Source organism: Aquila chrysaetos, chromosome 10, assembly GCF_900496995.4.
Source record: "Aquila chrysaetos chrysaetos chromosome 10, bAquChr1.4, whole genome shotgun sequence".
NCBI classification, from domain to species: Eukaryota; Metazoa; Chordata; class Aves; order Accipitriformes; family Accipitridae; genus Aquila; species Aquila chrysaetos.
The window spans coordinates 1816733-1841212 of NC_044013.1; the positions used below are offsets into that span (position 1 = coordinate 1816733).

The 24480-nt window shown below is 49.1% G+C and overlaps 1 protein-coding gene across 3 annotated transcripts in view; it reads left to right on the forward strand.

Annotated features, from left to right (window-relative positions):
• The first annotated feature begins 5455 nt into the window (after nt 1-5455).
• Nucleotides 5456-24480, forward strand: part of KCNAB1 (potassium voltage-gated channel subfamily A regulatory beta subunit 1) — a 73219-nt gene continuing 54194 nt past the window's right edge. Inside the window, exon 1 of one of the 3 annotated variants that reach the window (XM_030028889.1) lies at nt 5456-6687. In XM_030028889.1, the coding sequence (XP_029884749.1) occupies nt 6416-6687 (272 nt within the window). In that variant the 5' untranslated portion in view covers nt 5456-6415. Of the gene's footprint in view, nt 6688-9163; nt 10061-14371; nt 14413-24480 lie in introns of those variants that run through there. The other 2 variants (XM_030028890.1, XM_030028892.1) reach the window with 2 other exon arrangements.

The following is a 24480-nucleotide window of genomic DNA, read 5'->3' on the forward strand; positions in this document are numbered from 1 at the left end:
AGAAGTTAAAAGGCTGAAGAGAGCCTACTTCCACTTCAGTGTTTTAATTTCAGCAGATTGACTCACTCCAAGCTGAACGTGATCCTGTGCTCTCCAAGCTGCCCAGCTCCCTTATGCCCTTCAAGGAGGCAGCTGGGAGCTTTCCAAGGGGCTGCCTTTGGGATTTATGGAGTATGCAGCAACACGCAACTGCTCCACCTCCACTTCATGAAGAAATACAGTGCTTTTTACCCTCTGCCACTTTTAATTGCAGTGCTCTTTCAGTCAGATGTAATGAATCTGGACAGAACAGCAATGTAGCAATACAGCAGCAAATTGCAAGTGGCTGTAATTGCCTGCGGGCTGGCTGAGACCCCGTCCCCGGGTAAGAGTGGGCACGGCGATAGCCGGAGCGGGCAGTCCTGCTCTCCCTAACTGTCCTGGTCAGCAAATGGATCAAAAATAGGTAACGCGCCTGCTTTTGGGTATGATGGCTGATCTGAGATCTGCTTGTCTGCAGGGGCTGGAGTTGCTCTCCCAGCACATCCGTAGGGAATCCGTGGGCAGCTGGTGCCCGACAGTCACGTAGTGCATTGCACAAGCTGGGCTTGCCCAGACCGCGTGGGAGAGTGCCCGTCCCCTGTTCTGCTAATGACACCGGGTCCCTATCCAGTGTGATAAACCCAAGGGGAGGCAGTTCACCTCCGGTTCCCCCGCGTGCCAGAGAAGATTTGCCAGCAGGACTGAGAAGCACGGAGAAACCAGACGCTCCTTCGCCAGGAGAAACATCTGTAATGGTCCGCTCCCTGCTCCTGGGATGGGAGCAGGGTATCAAAACTCAGGGCTCTCCCACGAGCCAGGAGGTGAAATGCTTTTGTGCTCCCTGCCAGGAGAAGGCTGGATATGTGCAAATACATTAACACCAGTTTCTGGTGTACTGGATATTGAGATTTCTCTTTAAAATCTAAAGTATATAGATATATCTAACTCTTGGTTATCTGGCAACGCCTGAGGTGCAGGTATTTTCACCCATTTCTGTCCCAAACACCATTCCTATCACCACACCTGGGCTCCTCACCCTGCGGGGGCCGTGTCGGGGCAGCCCGGTGCCCATCCAATGCTCCTCGCGGGCAAAGGGCTGGAGGGGGAGTGTGTGCTGAGGGGGAAGCAGCGCTGCTGGCTTATAAATGTATGTCACATTACTGCTGGGCTCTGCTCCCCGGCAGCCAGGAGGGTCTTGACCCCCCTGTGCTGCTTATTTAGGGTTTTTTGGGGGGATTGACCTGCAGAGGAGGATAACGTGCAGAGCTGGCACGGCTGGGGAAGCAGAGCACTGAGGGGGGAGCCAAGGAATAGTGCATGAATGAATGCACTGAATGAAACCTGATGCAGATACATAGCATTTTTTTAAACATCATTTTGAACCTGTTCTTTGTTTTCCAGGTCGTTCCTGCTTGCCGTGAATAGAGGAATGAATGGAGGGAGGGCTGCTCCTCCATCCCATGAGGGCTGGTGGGATGCCGGATCCCTTTCCAGCTTATTCCAAGAAAATGAAAACAGCAGGGAATGCCCGACCTGCCACACTGAATTTTTCAGAAATCTTGCCTATATTTGGAAGCACGCTGAAGTGGCTGATTTTGGGATCCTTCCTGTCGCGTACAGGGATGCGAGTATTGACCGTGGCACAGGGGTGGGTCGCTCCAGCACGCTTCCCGAAGTTAAGAATGTGAAGGCGGATCGGGAGAGGAGCTCGGAGGCATCCTTTGGGCTTTCTTCGCAGGTGCCATGGGGAAGCACGTTTGCTGAGGATGCCTGTGCATCTCCTGCCCACGCTGCCCTGTCTCCTGCCCGGAGCAGGCAGCGGGTGCTGCCCGCAGGCTTCTGCACCCGGAGCGGGGCACAAGCGGTGGTCCCGGGCAGAAAGCGGTGGTCCCGGGCAGAAAGCGGTGGTCCCGGGCACAAAGCGGTGGTCCCGGGCAGAAAGCGGTGGTCCCGGGCACAAAGCGGTGGTCCCGGGCACAAAGCCGGTAGCTGCTGGCCGAGCAGCGCGGGAAGGAGTCGAGGCTCTGCCTGGTCGTGCTGTCCATAAGTCACTACATTGAAATGCTGTCAGAGTAGGGTGAACCACTTAAAACCAATTAAGTACCTTAATGAATCTTTCCCTGATGGGGTTTCAATTATCTTGAGTAGAAGACAGTACAGAGCAGGAGTGCAGTTAGCCTAAAGGCTATCGTTTAGACTCTTGCTAATTGGATCATGCATTTGAAAATTACTGCGCTCCTATGGGACGAAATCTATATGTTTACTTAGGTATCAGTTACAGATATTTTCCAACTCAATCTGTACCTGCAGAAGGCTTGCATTTTCTGCTTAAAAGCCTCTAAATAGGACCTTCCGGGTTATTAACTGCTGCTAATTTATCCTGCTTGAGATGAGCTATATCTGTGTATGCAAATTGATTTTAGATCTGTGTATACATAGCTGAGAAAAATTTGGGGAACACTTATTAAGAGGCTAGAGTGGAATCTGAAAAGCTAAGGTGGATTTTAAGATCATTTTAAAAGAGGATGAATTTTAAATGAGTTTTAGTAGAATTGCTGGAGAATTGCTGGATCAGAGTTTGCATCCTGCGTTCCTTCAGTTTGGAATGAGGCAAAATAAATTTGTTGTGAAGAAAATCAGGACAGACTTTCCTTGCATAATGTCGTGAGGCACTTGTTGACCAGCGCGCAGATTTAACTGAAATGCACATCCTAAAAAAAAATGCTTACGAGATTTAAAAAAAACCTTTAAAAATGCAATCTGTGTGAAGTGTACTAATTCATCATGGGAACTGAATGAGCAGAAAACATCTACTGGAGCTTTTTAGAAACTGTTCTCTTATTTACATCTCAAAAATAGGAGGTTTGGCTAAATTGGTGCCTGAGCCAGTGGAAAATGTATTAAACCCGTGTTCTGATGCTGGGGTGGCGAGGCTGGGTATTAGGGGAACGTTCCGCTTCAAAACTGGCGACACGAACGATATTGTTCGGTTTTTGTAATGGCTGTTCTGTACCTCCGCACCTCTTGTTATTGCTGTAACCTCCCTTTGTTCCAGACAGCTCGGGATTGTGCATTTAATACAGATAAGTGCAGGGCATTACGCTCGGCAGCGGAGAGATTAAGCTGGGCGGCTGCTGGGGCAAGGAGGGACTCGGTGGGGGCTGCGCCGTGACCTGCCGTGCCTGGGGTGGGCACAGGGGGACCCGACCGGCAAGTGGAGGTCCTTCTGCGGAGAGAGGCACGGAGATGGCTTCCATATCGTGTGTCCAACTCTAGGGACAGCAGCTGGAATAAAAATCAAATTTTATGAAGCGATTTAAGAAGAGCCACAGAAATTTTCAAAGCCTGGAATAAGGGTATTAATAATAAGCTAGAACTTACAGTAAGTTGCAAGTACAGAGCTCATAAACATGTTTTTATACTTTTATACAGTGTATAAATGAGTTAGAAATACATAATTATAGTCGGAGCAGCTTATTTAACCAATGAGTGCCTAGAAAAAGCAATGTAAAAGGAAGGCGGTGCCCACAGCCCGAAGCCAGGACCACTTTGAAGCTTCACTCGCCGGGGCACTACGTCCCGGTCCCGTACCCCACAGTGGGTACGGGGTGAGGTGTCCCCCAGGCGCTGCCTTCTCCCCTCTTTCCCTGCTCGGGAGGGAGGGTAGCTCCTGGAAAACTGGTTAGTGATTAATCGCCAGCCCTTATCTGGGAAATAAGACTGGTCTTGGTCTAACGGTGCTCAGGAGTGGGATGTTGGTCCGGTAGTACCCCAGTGGGAGAGGATTTCTGGTGCGCCGGAGGGCTGGGTGAGATGCTCGTGGGGCAGAGGGCTCATCCCTTCTGGGAGATGCCCCAGGGCTGCGGGGGCTGCCCGCAGCCCCCCCGGCCCGGAGAGCCAGGCTGGACGTCCGTGCTGCTGCGGCACGGCGTGGTCACCCTCCCTCGGCGAGCCGGTGAGGAAGCCGAGTATTTCAATACAGCCGCAGAAATGCAGTATCAATATTTAAAGCCAGCTGGCTGGCTTTGCTTTCAGGAAAGCAATCTTTCTGCATTTTTTATAAGGTGAGCTGGGGTCTCCTTACCTGCCAGAATATATAATCATCCGAGAGACAATATCCGATAGTGTTACCTACCTAAATGGGACATTACGGGAACACGTCCCTCACAATAGCCTGCTGTATGACCAACAATGCTGCATTTAGAGAGGAACAAATTGTCAGCATCTGCTTTTAATTTAGTTTACTTTTAAGGTGACTGATACCTTTTAAGGTCTTTGGGAAGGGTGTTTCCGTGGTTAAGGAAATTATAAACATGGAAGACATATAAAAGGCATATTGTGCTTATTCAAACTGTTTAAGAACTTTATTTTGCTTTTGTTAGCCAACTTCCAAGTGAAAGAACTTGAAGAATTGTATAAGGCTTGAGACTTCCTATCTGTAAAATAAGTATGTATTACTTCAGCTGCTCAGGGTTGATTTAAAGGCTTCTGGAGTTGCTGGAAAGCTTTTCCTTTTTGGGAAGTGCTAGAAAGCTTAATGACAAATGAGGTAACATTTTAGAACAGGCACTGAACTAGGATTTGTTAATAGCTCAAATTTTGAGTCATTTTTCTAGAGTTTTGTAAAATTTCCAGGGAACGTTTTAGTGCCATCTCCGCTAAATAGCTTGGATAACACTAGTTTCTGTGGAAGGTAAATTTTATAGGACTTCTTCCCAAAAGGAAGGAACTGCTTTCTTAAAAGGCACCTAAAAGGGGCTTTTTTTTTTTTTTTTTTTTTTTTTTTTTTTTAATGCAGCACATCCTGAGACACAGCGAGCCGGCAGAGTGCTGTTGCTGTGAGCAGGATGATCCCCACGCCAGGCTCCCTGGAGCGAGCATGGCCAGCAGACCTTACCGGGGACCGTGTCCGGCTCGGGAAGCCCCCGAAGGCTGGGGGGGGGACCCGACGGAGGCTGCCCGGGTGGACGGAGGCTGGAGGGACCCGGGTCCAGGAGGGGTGGTGAGAGCCGGGCTGATCCAGGCTGGTCCAGAGGGGACCCAGCAGCAGCCTGGAAGTGTCTGGAGGGGAGGTGGGAAGGTGGGGGATCCCAGCTGTCCTGGGAAGTGGCAGGTGGTAATAAGGCAGGGGACACCGGCCACAGCTTGGGAGCTTTGGGATGGACCTTGGGAAAAGGTTTTTCAGCAGAGGGTGGTGCAGCGTGGGAAGAGGCTGCCCGAAGGGCTGGGGGAGACTCCAGCCTTGGGGGTCGGCAAGGCTCAGGTGGGAAAACTCACGCAGGGCTGGTGCCAGACCTGCTCCGAGTGGGAGGTTGGGCCAGAGACCCCCCCGAGCTCCTTTTCCCTGATTCCGTGAAGCTCTTCATCCAGCCCCCTGATCCCTCTGCAGCTGCTCGCAGGTTGCCTTTCCCTGTGAGAGACACACGTCCTTCTGCGCAGGGCACGCGTGGGTGATTACTCTTCTTTTCAATGTTTTCAATGCAATGGCTTTAAAATCCTGCTTGTCTTTAGAGGGCTTTTTTCCTCTTTGCCTGCCTCTCTCTCCAAACAAGGATATGTTTGTGCTCCTAAAGTGGCTGCTGTGATTAGTGCTGTAATCTCTGCACCAGCTTTTACATTTCAAACCAGAGAGGGAAATTAATTCAATTCTACTATCCGCTCCTTTCATACATTTTCTCCAAACACCATTTGCTCAGCAAGCGAATCGGGAAAAGTCATAACTTTGCTCTCATCTTAAGGGTGATCAAATCCCTGAATTTCTACAAATCCTGTGGAGAATGGAAGCTCCTGCCAGACGGGCCGACCCGAGGAGCTGGAGCACTGCATTTGGGAGGAGGAGGAGGAGGAGGAGGCATGGACCGGCCGGCTCAGCTCTAACTCGGCTGTGTTGGTGAAGACACTGATGCTCCGAGGCCGCATCCATCAGGAACCGCGCTGCAATTTGCTCGCGCGAGCCCACGTGGCTGTGGGTTTGCCGTCGAGGGGAGCACACGCGTGACTTCACCTACGCCGGCTGGAGCCCTCCAACGTTTACAGCTTTAGTGAGCTGGACCTTTTTTTCCCCGCTGCTCTCCACCTAAATACTTTGTTTTGTACAAGTCCAGTTGAGGTGCGCTGCTTTGCATGTGTTTATATGTTGTTTTTTAAGAACCGTCCTCCTTATTCGTTGCAAAACGAAGCCCGCTGGCAAGCGGGAAGCTGCTACAGATGTTTCCATGAGAAGGTTGCAGCTCTTCTTTCTGGTTAAGCTCCGCAGACACGTATCTAATTACAGCTTTGTGGCCGGCATGAGGTTATAGAGGGAGGAAAGTGCGTGCTGAAAATCAGTTTAAATGATTTGAGGGCAGTGACTTAGTGCCCGGGTGTGCTGCTCCGCACCGAGACAGGACGCAAAATGCTGGCGGCACGCACGGGGACCGTGGGGAATAAGAATGCCGAGGAAACCCTGAAGCTGAGGAAGCAGTCGGTGCTTTCCCTGGGGAGCAGGGAGAGAGCCCTGAAGAGCTCCTCGGAAAGCGGGAAGGAGGGCCGAGCCCGGGCCAGCCAGCCGCAGCAGCGTGCCCGGCGGCTGGCTCTGCTGCGGGAGCTGGAGATGAACTGGTACCTGCGGGTCTGCGAGCTCTCCCACGAGTACACCATCGCCTACACCACCGGGATGCCCCACAGGTACGTACCCCGCTGGCTGCGCAGGCAGCAGCAGTTTGCAGCCTAGGAAACGATGGCGGTGGTGATGATGACGGGAATAATAATAATAGAAAGCTTTGGGGCTTTACGAGTCTGACTTTTCTGATTATTTAGGGGTTTTTTTTTTCCTCCACCATGATGGATGTGTGTTACAGGGCTGGAAATTCTGCAAACTTGTGTCTTAGTTTCCTTAACTTCTTCGGCACAAACTGCCTGTGGTTATTCAGCCTTATTTCTCATGAGCTGTTTTGTCCAAGTGGCTGTAATTTAGTTGAAAAGTTGCTGCTGTTGAGCAGGGATTGCGTGGGTGACCGGAGAAAATGGCAGGACAGCCTTTGCTGGGTGATGCTGGCCCCAGGTCCCCGTCTCCCCCTTCCCTCCCCGGACTGGGGCAGCGGCAGCAGCGAACAAGCCGCTCGGGAGGGGAAACCAGCAGCTGCTGAACTTCTAATTCCATCGATCTTAAATGTCGCAGCCTCCAGAATCTGATCTTACTCCTTTAAAAAGAATATAAGGGGATCTTGGTATTAGTGGAAATTAGACGTGCGACACTCTAATCTCCTGCACTGAGTAAGACCCTTAATGAAATAGGAACCTAAAGATGAACTGCCTGGTGTTGCCGTCTCAGTCCCACTGTCCCCAAACAGCAGCATCGTCGGGACAGGGTGGCCGTGCTCACTTATGGCTGTTTTGGGGACTGGCAGAGGAACGATGTGGGTTTCATTCACCTTGAGGGACAGGGCTGCTGCCAAAGGGGGTTTCAGCGTTTTGCCCAGCAATACACAAAAGCATCAGTAACAGTGGGGATTTCAGCCCAGAAGTCGGGTGAAATCTTCCCTAATCCCGGACAGAGGGGGATGCCTGAAGTGCCGGGCACAAACCAAGATCTCACAGACATGCTGAGATTAGAAATTAATGAACATGTCATTAGAATAAAAATCAGAAACAGGATAACTGAAAGGAAAACAAGATAAAACTATGAGAGATGGAGCAAGTAGGGATTAAGTGCAGAAATGAGTGGGGCTGCAGACTAAGACTGAGCAATTTCTCAGGCACAGTGCTCATCGGCCACACCAGCCCGCGGTCAGGTACCTGTGGTCTTAAACGGTGCTATAACAGCGAAGCACTGGGGAATAACTTTTGGGAGAACCACGTTTCTAATGATGCTGATCCATACAAGCCCCTAAAGCTCCAAACCCATGAAACTCTTACGTCTAAAAACTTCAGGAGAGCTTGTGGAAATACTTCTTTGCCATTGGTTCACCTTGCATTATAGATGGGGAAAGAGCTGGATCTGACAGGAGGTAAAACAAAAGGCAGCTGCACCAGAGATCACAGCTACAGCCTTTGGTGTTACACCCCTGGGAGGAAAAAATGCAGTTCCTACGAGGGAGGTATGGCTGCAGTCACGGGGCACGGATCCCTCCACTGAGCGTACTCGCGATGCAAAGAGTAGAGCCCAAAAGCACCGCCTGCACCCCACCGTTGATGGTTGGGCTCCGTCAGCATCATGAGAACAGGATCCCCCGTCTTCGGGCAGCCGTGTGTCAGGGTACCACGGGGCTGGGGGGGCCCTGGGGTGACAGGGCAGGACCCCTCCCGCCGCCCCAGCCTGGGAGATCGGGGATGCTGAGGTCCATTAGTGTCCTCGGGGCCCTGATATAAGAGTTGCAGAGAAAGAATAACTGCATAATCCAAATGTCCATGCCAAACTCTCCCCTGTGACATTGAATTATAATCTTTTAAAATATGTTCTGGGTTTGGGATCAGTCTTTGTTTATCTGTTTTGAAAGATTTAAGGATTAGTTGAGTTCATGATACATCCATCACTTGATTATTTAACTTATTTTTCCGATGTATTTAGGATTGAAATGACAGTCAGAAAATGGGCTGAGTTTTTACAACAGAAGAGCCTCAGAAATCTGCCTCCATGCTGTGTATCATACATTGTCATGATTTGTTTGCTGTGGGCTGGTGTTGGCTAGAAAAGGTTACTGTGGTCCTCCTGGACGTTCTCTTGACCAGAGGGCACTGGATGCCCTTGTCACTGGCTTTGGTGATGCAGCAAAACCTGTGCTGTTTCTCCCATCACCCCCCAGGGATGAAGACCCTGAGAACCAGAAACTTTTTGTTCGCTATTTAGCAGTCATGAAATAACTGGTTCTTGGCTTGGTGCGTTTATTTCTAGGCATAGTGTTCAGACGTGTACCTGTGTCCTCGCCTGCTGCCCCGTGCCGAGAGGCAGCCGGTTCTGTGGAGCTGAAGGTTTTGTAGCGGCTGGTGGCATCTCAGGGGCTTTGCCAGCTCCCCACCCGCAGCCCCTCTCCATCCGTGCACGGGCTCCTGTGGGAGCACGCAGCCTCCCGAAAGCTGGTGCTTGTTCCCCGTCCTGGTTCTGATGCCCATAGCTCATTCCTTTCTCAAGCATTTCCCTTCTCTGTTTGGTTTTAGGTTATTTTTTTCTTCTTGGTGTTTGACTGCTCCGTAGCCTTTGTTTTCTTATTAATTGTCAAAGTCCCAGGAGGCTGCAGATACCGGGGAAGTTTACAGACCAGGTAACCCGAGCTGTGAGAGTTCACAACGGACTACGAGAAAAGAAAATATTTTAAACACTTGCATAAGAGATGCTTGCAGTATTCATCTCTCCAGCCCAAGGCCTGAAATAAACCCTGTGAGAATATTTGTTTTACGTTTATTGGCCTTGGACTGAATCCCAAACAAATATTTCTCATTATCTAAATATAAGACCTGGGAAACAGGGTCAGTGCTCTATTCCCACTGGCAGTCCTTATCCCTTGCAGTACTTGACCATTATAGGTTTCAGCAGATGAACAAGGTTGCTGATCTTGGCCAGAATCCATCCTGGGCATCTATTTAAATGAGCCAATTGCAATAATATAAAGAATGGCTGGGAGAAAAATACGGCTCCATAGTCCTGTGGTCCTCTTGGGCAACACAACCCAGCTCACACCGTCTTGTACTGGTGGGAGCGTGGTGGCACTGGGGTCTCCTCTCTCCTCTCAGCAGACTGTAGGGTGGGAGCTCCCGAGGACCCCGCGCTCGGGCGGCTGCTGGGCATTGAGGGTCTCTCTTCGCAGCTCCGCGTGTGGACCATGCATTTGTACAAGCCCTCCTGCGCGGATATCCCACCCCACAAGCCGAGCTTGCAGAAGCCGAGCGAAGCCCTCCTGAAAGGTAAAAAGCAAAGCGCGGTTCCCAGAGCCTGCCCTCCCGCCGCGGGCTGGCCGGGAAAGCTGAGCCGAGCCGACGAGCTGAAGCAGCTGGAGAAATTCCTGCACCTGCATGGGCTGTCGCTGCAAGAGACCGTCCAAGCCAAGACGGGAATGAAGTACAGGTACTTCTGCATGTCCCGTGCTGGGGTACGTGGTGGCTGTCCGTTCGGCGGCAAACAGCTAAGACGACGGGAAACTTGACTGAGCAACCCGCGCGCACCTCCAGGCAGGCTTACAAAATCTGAAGACGTTGTCTGGTTTCGTAGCTTTTCTTCTCTAAGTGTTCTGAGCACTGTAAGAATTAGCATGACTTTGAGCAGTGGTAAATGCATGTGACCTAGTCTCTGAAAACTCTGAATTTGATTTTTCTCTTCTAACGCTAGTTGGTTGTGTCCATCTACTGAACTGCCTCTTTCAAATTTGGGTAGAAGTATTTACTCTTTCTGATGTTTTAATGAAAACTCATTTATTGATGTGCATTAAAAGGATAACGGCTGAACAGCGAAAGAGAAGACATGGAGAATAGAGGTGTAATATGGTGTTTGTCCCCACTCTGCTATAAAGCTGAAGCAAATGGACTGAAAGCCTGAGAACCAGAGTCTGGCTGGGTTCAGGCTGCAAAATATGTGGCTTGTGTGTTAGAAAGAGCATCCAAGGGAGAGGACCTCATCCACCCTGGGAGCTTGGACAGCCTGGGGAAAGAGGGTGTAGCCTGAGGGACGCAGGTGAAAAAGACATCACTGTACTTAGTCTATTGGTTGTCATTTTGTTTAGTTTCAAAAGAGGTTCATTTTAACAGGCTGACATCCCGTATGGAAAATAGATATATTCTCTGTCATTCTACTAGAAAAAAAAAAATTCTTCCAAATATTTGCTTTCCCAAGAGATTGACTTTTGCCCATGGCCTGTCTGAGCTTAAAATTGAAATAAGACATCACATTTACTATTTTTATGGAAACAGAACAGTTGTGTCACGGCTTTAGCTGCTGGCTGGGGAAATTTGTCGTTGTTTGGAGACACTGTCCAGGGAGGACCGAGTGTGTGAAAGAAATGCTTTGGAGCTGGCATCAGAAGAAAGGGCAAAGGGCTTTTTACCTCTGCTCTGCCGGTGCCTGCTGGGAATCCTTGGAGCAAGTTGGGGTTATCAATAGGGAGCTGATGTAAATAAGTAGAGAACCGAGCCCACAGTGTTTGAGTGATGAAAAGGGAAAACGTCCAAAGGCAATGGAACGGCATCCCAGGGATGCCATGCTTCGAGCGGAGTTATGATAGAAGTAATCCCTGGTGTCACTCTGGGTTAGCAGGAGCGATGCTGTCCCCGAGCGAGATACTCTGATTAACTGGTTTTTTCAGATCTGGAAGCTTGCCTCCTTTCTAATGAGAAATTCTTTTGCTCCCCTTCTGATGATCCTAATCCCATGTGGCAGTTGTGTTAGAAACGATCGGTGTTAGTACACACATGAAAATACTAATTTATCTTATTTCTCTGCTGATTCTGCACTTTCTGTGGTGTTGGTCCACTCCAGAAATAGTTTAACACTTACTGTGCCTTTGCTGAGAAGCACAAGTAATGTTGTAGTCACACAGTGTTCCCATAAAACAGTTATGATCCGGTGTCTTAAGTTTCCTCCACAGGAGATTATCCTGCAAACCACCCTGATGTACAGACACCTGCCTGGCACTGAACCTGGATGCTGCCGAGTCAAAAATGCGTTGGTCAAATCTCAACAGCAATGTTCATCTCTACTTGCTGCTGCGCAGAAAACGTGCCCAGCCTGGAGGAGAAAACCTGCAAAGAGGCTGGGGAGAAAACTTCTGTGGGGATGGATACGCAATCCCCAAACCTGCTGGAGAGTGACTTTTTAAGCCACAGAAAAATGTAATTAATGAGATAGTCTGGGACTGTCTTGTGCTCCAGGGGTAGCTGGTGTTGGCTCTGAGGCTTTACCCAGTGCCAAGGGCTGTGGTTGTCACTCAGCTTTAGTGCAGACTCCGTGCAAATAGCTTCGTACACCTCTCTGTTTCTCGGCTTATAAAATGGAGCGGTCTTCATTCATCAGAGCCGTTAGTCATGGTAAAATAAAGCATACGCTTAATTTCTATTGAAGCTGATGGATTCAAGCATATGCTTAATTTTAAGTACGTGCATTTTTCATAGTTGACAGAAACAGCTATAACATCTTGTGTTTCGCATGTATCCAGGAGAAAGCAGAGTTCCGCAGGAGAGGGGGCTGCGCAGAGGGGTCTGCTGTGGGGCGGGAGGCATTTTCCAGCAGTCGTCACTTGCTGCTTTCTATAGGTTTTTGCTCTTCTAGCTTTAGAAGTACAGGGGCTCTTCTAGTCTTACTGAGCTTGAACGTTTTCTTTTCCAGGATGGCTTGTTTTGCCTTCCAGACATTTCTACAGATGTCCATAGGTCCAGTCTAAAGACAGCACAGTAAAGAAGCCTTTTTTATTAAGAACTATTTAATTACGTGTAGAAAGTAATGAATTGTTAACAAGAAACACTTACTAAATACTCATAAGCTGGTTTATTTATAGGATGATTAGTTCTTTCTCCTTTCATTGCTTTAGCAAATACAGCTTAGTTCAGCCTATTACTGAATAACTGAAAGTGCAGCAGTGCATGAGCTTAGTTTGTTTCTGATGACAATAGTATTTCTCTCAGATGAAACACCATTTGCAAAGCCAATTTGGTGTCTTATTATCCAACGAATTCCTTGCATCCAACAGCCATTGCACGGCTTCCTACCATACACACTTGGCTGGGGTTCGAGCTCTTAAAGACCAAACTACGCGGGCTGGGTCTGTCCTCACGGCTGGGAAGCTGTGAGTATAAAACTTCTCAATGTTCTGCTCGTGCATGGTTAAAATAGCGTCTCTGTGCTCCGGCAGCTGCAGTTTGAGAGCCCGGAGGTGAAATGTTATATGTATATGTCTGCAAAAGCACCCAGGCAACTTTTGCAAAACATGCTGTTGGCAAACATTATATGTGGAAAGTATTTATGGAGGTCGTGGTCTTCTGAGGCACTGCTGGATTAACCCATGCAGCAGCCTTTGGAGCTGGGGGTATAGTTTTCTATTCGTATTTTATCTATTTTATATTTAGTTGAGGTTTTGTTCAGGGGGGGTGAATTCTTCCCACAGCACACAAGCTCCTGGCAAACTCGCTTCATTTGGAGCGAGCCCCCCCCAGGCTGTCCCGCAGGAAACCTTCAGGAGTTCCTGCGTCCTGAGAAAGCGCTGGGATGCTCTGCCCAGTTTATGTTGCTTTCATTGGTTAAACTAATTAAAAACTTGAAATTTAGGACTGTCATGCTGAAGCTCTGGTACAAAGACTGGCCAGCAGGTAGACCTTTGCAGGATGGGCTGCTTTTTCTTTTCTTTTCTGATTGCAGTGGGAAATGTCACTATCGCAGAGCGAGCGCTCAGCCGGTGCAGCAAGGAGCTGGGCACGGTGACCGCGGGGAGGAGAGGGCACCTGCACATCGTCAGAGACAAACTGATGGTGAAACTTGCTCTCACTCGGTTTTTTGTTTTACCCTGAATCAGTTGTGGTCTCGTTTGGTGCGTGAGGAGGAGGAGGTGGCTCGTGCTGGTGCACGGCGGGCAGAGGTGCTGGTGATAAAAATAGTGCTGCGACCAGATAGCCGATATCTCTTAATTGTGAAAAATGAAAGTACTTACTGTGGCTAAATACTGCAAGAGGAAATACCAGAGAGCTCTAGGGACAAACTGATGGCAAAAGGGCTGTGATTTGTATGGCTAATTTGGTACGTGTCTTGCGTTGGTACAAGTCAGTGTCAGGAAAAGCAATAAGGGAGTGAAATATGCAGTCTGCAGCGCCAGAACAAATGTCGTTCTTCAACTACATCATTACTTACTTTCTAAGTATTACTAGAGATCAAACACGCTAAATTTACTAGAAAGGCTCTCCAGTTTGGTAACCTCACCAAGACAATTATGGCACTTGGGTAACAGGATCAAATCCTGAAATAGCAAAAAGCTTTTGGTGAGTACCAGGATTTTGTGGTGACCACTGAAGGCACTGACCAGCATGGGCAAAAAGATAAAATACTCCTGCGGAAGAACTATTGCTGAAAAGCCCGCCCCCCCCATCCCTGAGTTATGTAGACAAAAAGGCAAACATCATTTTAGAAAATGTAACATGCCTAACAGTAAAATACTGGGTTTTTAATAAATTTCTGGGAGCTGACATTTCAAATCCTGCAGTCAGTGCTGGCCATCCCATTTCAAATGGATACAGTAAGCTGGGCTATAGAAGGTAGAGGGCTCTGAGTGATGGGATTGTCCCTGCACCCGGTGATTAAACAGGCTTTTAGCTTAGGAAAAAGATGATTGACAAGGATTACAGCAGATGTGTTTAAAATCAGGAACAGCCTGTAGCAAGTAACTCACTGTCTCCCATAACGCAGGAACCGGGGGGAATGCAAATGGAATTTCTGGACAACAGGTTTAAAACAGAGGAAATGTTTACCCTGCATCTTGTAGTGAAGTTGGGGAACTCACTGTCATGGGATGTTTTGGATGCTGAAAGTATGAGCATGGTCAAAATGTTACTAGGTATCAGGCAAGGCTATCAAAGGCTATTGAATACCAAGGGGTGGATTTAACCTCTAGCACAGCAAATTTTTAAATGGCAGAAAGCCGAGATGATATACCGGGAAAGGCATTACGGCATTTTTGTTCAATTCCTTTATAATCTCGTCTCAGGACCCGCTCCTGGGCATTGTCTGGGCTGTGTGGCTGGTCCGCAGGGATGCTTCGCTCTGTGCCGGTACGGCTGTGCTTACACCGTGCGATAGGAGACGGGTCAGTGTGCAGGGGGTGAGCAGACGGATCGAATCCTCAGCCCTTATCCCTTCTTCTGGGGTCATCTTTATGCCCCTACAGGCCTACCACAGAAGAGGGGAATTTGGGAATGATCACTTTGCCATAGCTGCTTTTCCAGGCTCCCTTGGTCAGGCTCATTTCATGCATCGAAGCTTTAAAATATCTAAGCTTTAGATGGCAAAATATATGAGAGCACTTGATGTGGTCCTATAATCCTGCACTGTAATCCTGTCCTAATCTGCTCAATTCAGAGCACAGTTGCATTATATTTATTGGGATATAGCTTACAGCCTTAATGTCTTCCCTATTTCCTGTGCAGATTGATCTATAGAGCTGCATCCAGCTGGGCCTGTTTTTTAATAGCCAGTGTAATTTTTTGTAAGGTTTTTTTGTTTTTTCTTTTTTAGTCTGTTCGTACTATATGGCCTGCTATCTAGTGCAAGGATGATGGAAGATACTCCCATGTCTATCCTTTTTCCAAATGATTTTAGTTTCCACTTGCTCCTTGTTTTTTGTGTTATTTTCGTAGGGTTCTTGCCCGTACCATACACGAACGGGGGAGGACAGGATGGAAACGGGACGTGTGCGGGCAAGGATGTGGACAGGGCATCCGCATGTGTGTACGGTGTTTGTAGCGTGATATTTCCTCCTTGAAGTAAGAAATCCCATGTTACTCCTTCGGAAGAACGGTACATGCAGCGTGAGCCCCATCTCCCCGGCTGGATTTCAGCAGGAGGAGCTCTTTAGCTGCTCCTACGATGCTGGCTCCCCGGTCCCGCTGCTTTCTGGTTGCTGTCATCGCCAGCGATAAACACATATGTGTGCGTGCCTGCACACACGTGTACGCACACGCATGTGCACGCACGCTTCCTTTTGCAGTATAAGGTCCTCAACGACAGTGACAAAGCCGTGTAAAAGCTCAGATCCACCCCGCCGGTATTTCCAGGGTTGCTCGCACCTTTGGGTAGGAAGCTCCCCATGCCGTAGGTGGAAGACAAAGCAAATTTTGTCCTCCCAGTTCACCACCCCAGCAATAAATCCCAGCTAACCCCTAGCCGCGTGTGGAGCAGCAGCTCCTGCCGGTGCCCAGCAGGAATTTGCACGCTTGCTACTGCTTTTCATGCACCTTCTGCTCCTGTCAAACTCCAGCTTGAAAGCCTGCCCTGCCAGATGCTGAATAAATCACCAGCTCCGTGGGCAGGGTGCTGCCTGCTGAGCCTGCTCTCCGCTCCCTGCCGCGGCATCGGCAGTGCAGAATGTATCCAGCATCTCTCCAGGGAGCTGACTGGAAAGTTTGGGATATTTATGGGTATATTTATATACATGTTTGAAGTCTGCACTCTGTGTGCCTGCCCTGGGATGAAACTCGGTCTGTGTGGTCTTGGTTAAAACAGATTTTATCTGAGACTCTTTGGGCTGACTTTGGGATCTGCTGAGATTGGGACCTCGCCATACGTCGCACTGACAGAAACTGCTGAACGGTGGATCGTGGGGGGGTTGAGTTTAGGAAAAGCCCAGCTAAACCTCCTCTAGCAGTTGTCAGAGTTGCCGGTTTGTTTCAAAGCTCCATCCTTGAGGAAATGATCATAAAACCAGGCTCTGGCAAGGCTTTGAAGGGGTTGGCTTCAATGCCAGGCTGAGAGCGGGTCTTGGTATCGCCGACCATGGGGTGTGCTCCGGCAATGCTGACTTGGCGCTTGGCATCGCAGATGGCCACAGTTCAGGTGGAATAAAAGTGGATTTTGATCTTCAATACAAATCCAATATTGATACAGTAGCAACTCTTTTGCTTTGCTTAATTGAAATAAATAACCAAACGTGATGGCAGCTGCTCTTCCAACATCTTTCTCACTCCCTGCAGTTACACCTCCTGCCCCTACGCCCATCTCTCCCACTGTGCATCTCCCAGTATGAGCAGAAAATGCCCCTTTTTAGTCCCAGCAGCACAGATCTAGGGCCCGATCTGTGCTTAGAGAATTCTTTTGGTTTTCTCTCTTGGTTATTAATCCTAGTTTGTACGCTACTGATTATTAATAGTGAGTTTTCATTGCATTTAGAATTTGCAGGGCTTGCAAGCGTGGGGTAATGTAAAGAAGAAACTTTCCTGGAAATAGGGTACTTTGTCCAGTCTAGCAGACTCCAAAGGCAAAACATTTAGGATAAAAAGTGTCCTTCTGAGACCTGGGGATATCAGGAAGAATTTGGCAGAATCAAAGAGTAAGTGTCTGAGAGGAGGCGAAGCTGCAACGTGATTCCAGTCAAGCTTGATTTTAACAGAGAGCTGTCGGGCGCAGGGGACCCCTCATCATCGGATTGCGGTTTCCTCCTCTTCCTCAGAATTACTCCAACATCAGGCAACGGTTGCCAGGTCAGGGAAGCGGATGGAGATTTCGGTTACGATGGGTGCCAGCCCTGGAGGAGGGAGTACCGCTGCGGGGCTGCCCCACGGCACGGCCCCAGCCTGCGGCCGCTTCCCGGGACCGGCGGCAGTAAATAACGCGGGAGTAACAAATCTAACACGGGGCAGAGCTGGAGCGTGGGACGGGGGATCTCCTGGGGATTCTGCTCTCGGTACTTCTAGATATACTTTCTAGTGCTGTCTGCTGTGAAGTACTCGGTGTAACTACAGTATTTGAGGACGCTGCTTCAATCAATGACTGTCCCCTCCTCTGGGCAGTCTGTCACGCTGGTGCAAGTACGAATGGGTTAGGCACGCTCCGCACGCTCAGCAGGGCAAGTCTTTGCATGGGTCTTTGAATCAGAAGTTCCTTTACTTACAGTTTAAGCAAGCCAAAATGATCAACCGAAATGTATTTTTCTTATTATTCTGTGTTTTCCCCCATGCTGAGATGACCACCCTTCTATTTCTGCATCTTGCCATCAAGCAGAGGCCCCCGTGGATGCGCGGGTGGGATGGCAGGCAGCCGGGCTCCCTCCGGCTCTGCTCGGTGCCGCTGCCCGGGGAGGCTGGCTTGAAAGGCAGCTTTTTCCATGGCTAAACTGCCTGCCGCAGACCTGCTACTGCCTGATAAGCTTTTTTTTTTTTTTTTTCCTTGTTTTCAGTGTTTATTTTCATAGTTGCTTGGCTTCATCCCTGTGCCAGAAAGACTCTAGAAGACAGCCCAGCGTTTCCGTAATTCCAGTAGCACGGTTGCTGTTTTTTCCTGGGATGTTTGTGAAGTACATGGGGGTCCTTAGTGTGTCCAAATAGGCACAGTGAGGCTGGCGGGGGGAGCTGCCTACCCCGCTGTCCAGCCACAGGCCAGGTAAGCAGATCCCCCTGCCAGCCCCCGGCTGCCCATCCCAGCTGGGGTAGGGGAAATGCACATTTTTCACTGCAGAAAAAGACACCCCGTAGATTGAAAGAGTAATTATTCTTTTCCCCTGAGGACCTAATGAGTGGTTATGCATTTGGCTATAAGTAACGATCCTCTTGCAAATCCTTTTGTTAATTAAATGGGCACCATTCCAGTATGAAAGTGCTTGTTCAATACCATTTGGGATGTGCTCTGAGACCAGGGACTACTTGCCTGGCCACCACTGGCCCTGGGCAGTACAGTGGATCCTTGGCTTGGAAGTTCTTGGCAGTGCTTGGAGATCACCTGAAGACTTGATGGTGCCTTGCATTTAATTTACTAAAATGACATTATGCCGTTCTGAGGTACGTCATGCTCCTGCCTCGCATGCAAAAAAAAAAAAAAAAATTAAAAAAATTAAAAAGTCTTTGCAGAGCGCTCCAGAAGTGAAAAGAGCAATATTTTTCCCCTTAATCCAAAGGGTGTGGGGGGAAAATTAGGGAGCTAAAGAGTTCCCGCAGTCCCTGGCTTTTGCCTGGCAGCAGCGTGCTCTACCTGCACCCCAGGGCAAACACAAAACAGTCCCAAAGCCCGCTCCGGCAAGACCTCCTGGTGGGAAATGTCACCCTGTTCAGATAAGAAGCAGATTCCAGAAGTCCTGAAATGATGATTTTTTTAACTAGCAGTGTAGGCTACTAAGTAAGTCGTGGAGGAAGTGCTGATGCAATGGTTTTTGCTGTATCACTTTCCCTGAAGAGGAGCCTGGCAGTGTGAAAAGGCAATGATAAAATTAATTGGACTGAAGATTGCTGAAATGCAGCAGATTACTAAGAAACAAATGATATTTTTCTAGGTGATGTGATAATTCTCCTCGGTGATGAATTCCAGCAGATGCCTCTCATTATTTTGGGAGCGTTGGTCAACGTGAACAGTTTTCTCTCCAATGCAGGGAGCCAGGTCTTGTGCCAGTTTCGCTGGATGTAGCTGATGGGATTCTCACCCTGTGCCACTCACTTTAATAATGAGAAATGTTGTTGCAGTGGAAAGAGAGAATCTCAGGAGAAGAATTAAAAATCTTTTAAAAAAATTACTGTTTGGGAAGGTGATATTTTAATAGTACTTATATAAACCAATGCTGAACAATAAGGTAATTGCTGATGGAGATACTCAGCTTTCATTTCGTTTGCTCACAAAAGAGTGCCGGTCCCCTTGCTGGCTGGAGAAAAATGCAGCTCAAGTGAAAGCTGAGGGTTCCTGGGTGAGCGGGATGTTTGCTGAAGGGGTATCCATTGGAAGAAAGTTTTGCAAACAATGCAGTCTGCTGTAGCTCATCTTTATTCTTACCCTCTGCCAGCTCATCTCAAAGAATCAGAAGTTATTGCACGATAATTAGCCATCCATCTGCTATAGCAGGTCCTGGAAAAGGGCAGAATGAAGTTGTGTGTTATTCAGCACCCAAGACCGAGACCTTAGCAACATATTTCTTCACATAAGTTAATTTAGAGTTTTAAGCTGTTAAAAGTAATGCTTGGGTGATATTTGACGTGTATGGATAACAGAGTAATATACATAATTGCCTAAAATCTACTATTCAACAAGCACCGCCAAGTTGGAAGAACATAGCTTGGGCCGAGCTTTATTTGGAATACATTTATCAATCAGGTTATGCAAAACACCTGGCAAAAATCTGCATTTTCCGTATGCACAGTCTAGAATATGAGTATGGCAAACCAGAAACCCACTTGTTTGCCACGAGCTGCCGGCCTCAGTGCGTGTCTCTGACTCTTCACCTTCCTTTAACTATTTTATGTTTTTGTGGTGGAAAAACGGGTTGTAGTTGGAAATGTTTAGTTGTCATTTAACCCCTTCTGCAGGGAGGCTGACGTGCGGCCGGCAGCCGCGGGCTGTGCTCGGGGCAGGCGTTGGGGCCGACATCGCTTCCCTCGGTGCCCGCGGACCAGGCTCTGCCCCGGGTGTGCGGGCCTGGGTACCGCTTCCCTCAAAAACCCCTGAAGTACAACAGAAGTGAGAAAAGCGTTCGGCAACCTGCGGCCATGTGCCGTCTGGCGTCCCTGAGCCTGGCACGGCAACCCCGAATGCCCGGGGATATCGCGGGGCTCCCCAGGATCCTGCTGCTGCCGGGGATGCTCCTCTCCTCTGGGCCTGGGATGCATTGCTCTGTAACTGGGATACCCATGTCAGGGGCTCCAGCCTTGCCTGGCGGGGGAAAAAACCTCAAGAAAACCTCTTGTACTGTGCAATAGAGCTTCATGCACCTCTAAGTGTTTTAATCATGTTCGGTCCTGTTCAATGTATTGCAATATATTAAAATAATGGTTATTTCTGGAGCCTGTCTTGCAAGCCATTGGCTTTCAGTCAGCTGAGAAATGAAATAGATGACATGGAAAAATTAAATTACCTGGTTTGGAGCAGGGGTAGAGCAGCTAATAGGGTGATAGGCAATATGCTGGTGGATGTTTTCTATGCACAAGGTGAAGTGAGTGATTAATTGAATTGGGCACCTGGTGAGTTACATCCTCTTTGTAAGACACGGAAAGCTCTGGGTCTCAGTTTCAGTATTGATTCTTTCACATTATATTAAGCAACAATTTATTTAATATTACATAGAGCTGGCTAACTATTGCAAAGCTCTTTGGTAGTGGGTTGCTCCCTCAGTGCCCAGGGGCTGTACAGGGGGGGCTGTCGGCTCTCGGTGGGGGTCCCGGCGCCTGCTCCAGCCAATGAGCATCCATGGGGACACCCAGGGAGACTGAAAATTAGATGGGAGTTTGTTTATGAGTTCCTTGTGGGTGGATCTCTATATGATGTACAGATTGCATGCATCATGTAGAAATGCATGCAAAGGAAGAAAAAAAAAAAAAGGAGGGCTCTGAAACCGGGTCGGTTTAGGAAGTTGGAACAGGGGAATTTTCTCCTTTGGTGCTGCTTGTTTTCAAGCCTCCTTTTCTGCAGGGTGACCCGGTGCAGCCGTGGCGAGGCCGTAGCCGAGGGTTTCTGCTCTGGGGGTTCAGCTCCTGCTCGGGCAGAGCCGAAACCCGCGGCAGCGCTGCCCGCAGGGAAGCCATCCCGCACGTTTGTTACCCTGCTCGCATCTGGCTCAAGTCTAATTAGAATTAAGCAAAGCTAGTGTATTTTTCATGCCAGTTTCGATTCGTTTATCGTTTCATCACATCCTGAAGGATCTGTAACACGAACGTGAGGACCATCCCTGCAGAAAAACAGGGCAGTGTTTACAGGTTGGTACCGTGTGCCTCCCCGGGGCTGGGGCGATGCTGCCTTATTTATACCCCGGCATTAACACATTGCACGTGTTAGCAGAGCCAGCAGCCTTGGCTCCGTTTGCCCACGCTGTTACGCTCCTGGTTTTGGTCCCTTTGGGAGGTCGGAGCCCTCGGAGCCCGGCCAGAGGTTGTGGGGCCGGAGCCGATAACAGATCTCTTGTGCTATCAGAGACAGACTGGGCTGGGTGCTGCAGCCAGCCTGGCTGAAAACCTGCCAGAAAGATGTGTTTTAACTAAAAAACATTTAATGGGAATTTTGATCAGTCTTCCTCAAGTGCAATTACCAATGCAAATTAAGGTTTTCATGTGAAACCAGTGAAAATAGGATGACTGTTTGCTAGATAAGAGCAGTGCTTTTGTTCTGCAGCTCATTTCCTTGCCAAGCTTCCAGCGTTGTTATCAAAAAGAAACATTCCTCGTGGGTTTAGATACACCCAAAAGAGCTACAAATAGCTGCGGGGTTCGTTGCTGCTGCTTCAGACAGGACCACTCCTCAGCTGAGCTTGCGAGCATCCTGCTGTGGCAGGGCCTCGGCTGTTAATTGAAATTAATACCACGGAAGCCCTTTTGGGAGATGCATCCTAACGCCAGCTCGCTCCTAGGCTCTTCTCCCCGCTCTCCTGGGTGGCAGCGCTCGTTATCTCGCCAGTGTCCATATCAGCCCAATTTACGGAGATGTAACGGAACTGCGGCAATCATAAGTAATTAGCCCAGCAGGAAACCTGTTTTCAAACAGCTATTGAGATGGAGTGAAATGGCTGAGCGATGCGCATGGGCTGTATTTATAAACAGAGCTTTTATGGCCCAGTGAAACTTTTATTGGGACATAACACAGAATTTCCCTGAGCGTGTCCTGCTGTGCTGCAGAAGAATCGTCGTGTGGAAGTCTGAAAATCAAGGATTTGTGACAGTATATTAAGATAGTTCTCATGAAGGCCAGTCTTGGAGAGTACCGCTTCAAACATCTGCACTGGATTTTGGAAAGGCAGCTGTGGACAGACTCTGGTTGCAGTAGCGAGGTCTGGTCTGTTTGACAAAATAAAGAAGGGTGTTTTTTAGGTGGAAAACTCCAAGGGTAGAACTCTGCATTCCCTAGGCCCCTCTTTGGGAGTGGGATCCTGCCATCACAGTGCTGCCGGCTGCATTTTTAGTGCTTCCATGCAGCTTTCTGAAGTTTGGCTGATCCAGCTACATTGCATGCAAAGTCCCGCTGAGCACCTGTCAAAATGTCCCACGTGGTGAAAACTCTATTATGAACGCTGAAATCACATTTTTAATGTGCCTCTAGCCTGGAAGCAGTGACGTTTTCTGTCCTGCTGCATCTCACCGGTCCCCAGTGCTGCTCTGGCTGTGGATGCGGAGGGCAGGTCTCCCATAGGGAGCGGAGGGAAAGCTGCAGAGCGATGCAGCGGCTGGTACTTAGGGGCTGTGCTGTGTTTTACACCTAAGAGACAGGTTAGGTGCTGGTTTTTCTGGTGTGCAGCGTACTGGTGGGGTCTCCTGTGCAGATGCCCGGCTGAGGTCCCGTAAGGCAGCCCAGGGAGCTGCTGTCAGCCTGGCCCTGATGGCTGCCGGTGGGGAGAGGTTGTGTCTGCGGCACCAGGGAAAAGGGTTCAGACTTTGCATTTAATATTGCATGTAACTATGCAGTGGTGATGCAACGCTATTTGCACTGCCGTAGCGAGCAATGATAGCCGTAAACTTCTGTTTATGCGTAGCATTGCGGCGGTATCAGGAACAGAAGCTGTTTTGTTGTCCCGCAGCACCTCGGGGAGCATCCGCGGGGCTGGTGGGGACGTCGAAATGCACTGGCCTGAGGGGTGCCCTGGAAGAGACGGGGCTCAGAGAACCAGAAAACCCCAGTGGGAAGAGCACACGGCTTTTTTTGTGCTGTGGACTAAATGCCCTTTACCTGCCAGGAGCTGCCATCTGTCACTCTGCCTGGGGGTCAGCACAAGCCTCAGCCGAGGGGTACTCGGGCGTGGGGCTGCTCGGGACCCCAGGGCTCCTCCAGATTCCCATCCCAGGCACCTCGGTCAGCGGCACCCGCTGTCCCCAGCTCACAGGAGGTCCCCAACGCCCGGCAGGGACTTGGCAAAGTCCCCCCACCAGCCCTGCGAGAGGCTTGCGGCTGCACAAGGGTAACCTGGTGTGAGCGGCCGGTGCTCTCAAGTGCGCTGGAAAGTATCGTTAACCATTCCCCCCTCCACTATACGATATATGTGCAGACACAACTTAAACAAAAAATAGCTAAACTGAAAATAATTTTATGCATTGCTGAAAAGGAAGGCTTCTAGCAAAGAAACTTTGCAGAGGGGCTCGTCTGACATTGGTGCTGACGGGTGCTACGTTCGCTGCTGTATTAAGGTGCTGGCTTCTCTTGCTGTTGAAGAATTTCAGTTAAAGAGCTTAAACCGGCTGAGGTGGCATCATTATTGGTGACCTGGATTGCTGGTCAGCATGCAGGGATGTGGGTTTATGTAACTGGCTGCATGTGGTTGGTGTCCAGCTCTCCTCTGTATCGCAACCTGCAGCCAAACACCACGGTGTGTCTTCCACGGTACGTAAACCTCCAACTGAAATAAGGTGAAAACGTACCCTAATTATGTTGCAATTCATTGAGAATATCCCAGGGTCGCTGCCCTGCTCGCGGCCCCCACGTGTCCCTGCAGATGTGCCAATCCCTGTGCATTTTCTTTTCTAAAAAACACTGAAAGGTTTTACTTGGTAAAGCATGAACAGCGCAGGGATGGAGGCAGAGGCGATCTGCTCTACCTTTTACCCCGTGGTCACCAGCCGATGTATCTTCATTGCCGTGCGGTGCGTATTGTTTAATTAACATATGTGGCTATTGCAATACAGCCTGCTGCTGAGGTCTGAGCACAAGAAAGGCATGAAATTAAGACCTGCCATCTTAAAAGATTGACAGAGCCTGCCAGAATTTATATGCAGCATATTGGTATTACCGAAAACACAGGTTTAGCTGGCAATCAGCTTAAATTTAATGAAATGAGTAAGATGCTAATTGATATTTGGCCAGTGGAATGCTCTGCTTTGGTAGAACGGCACAGCAGAGTAATTAGTGTAAAT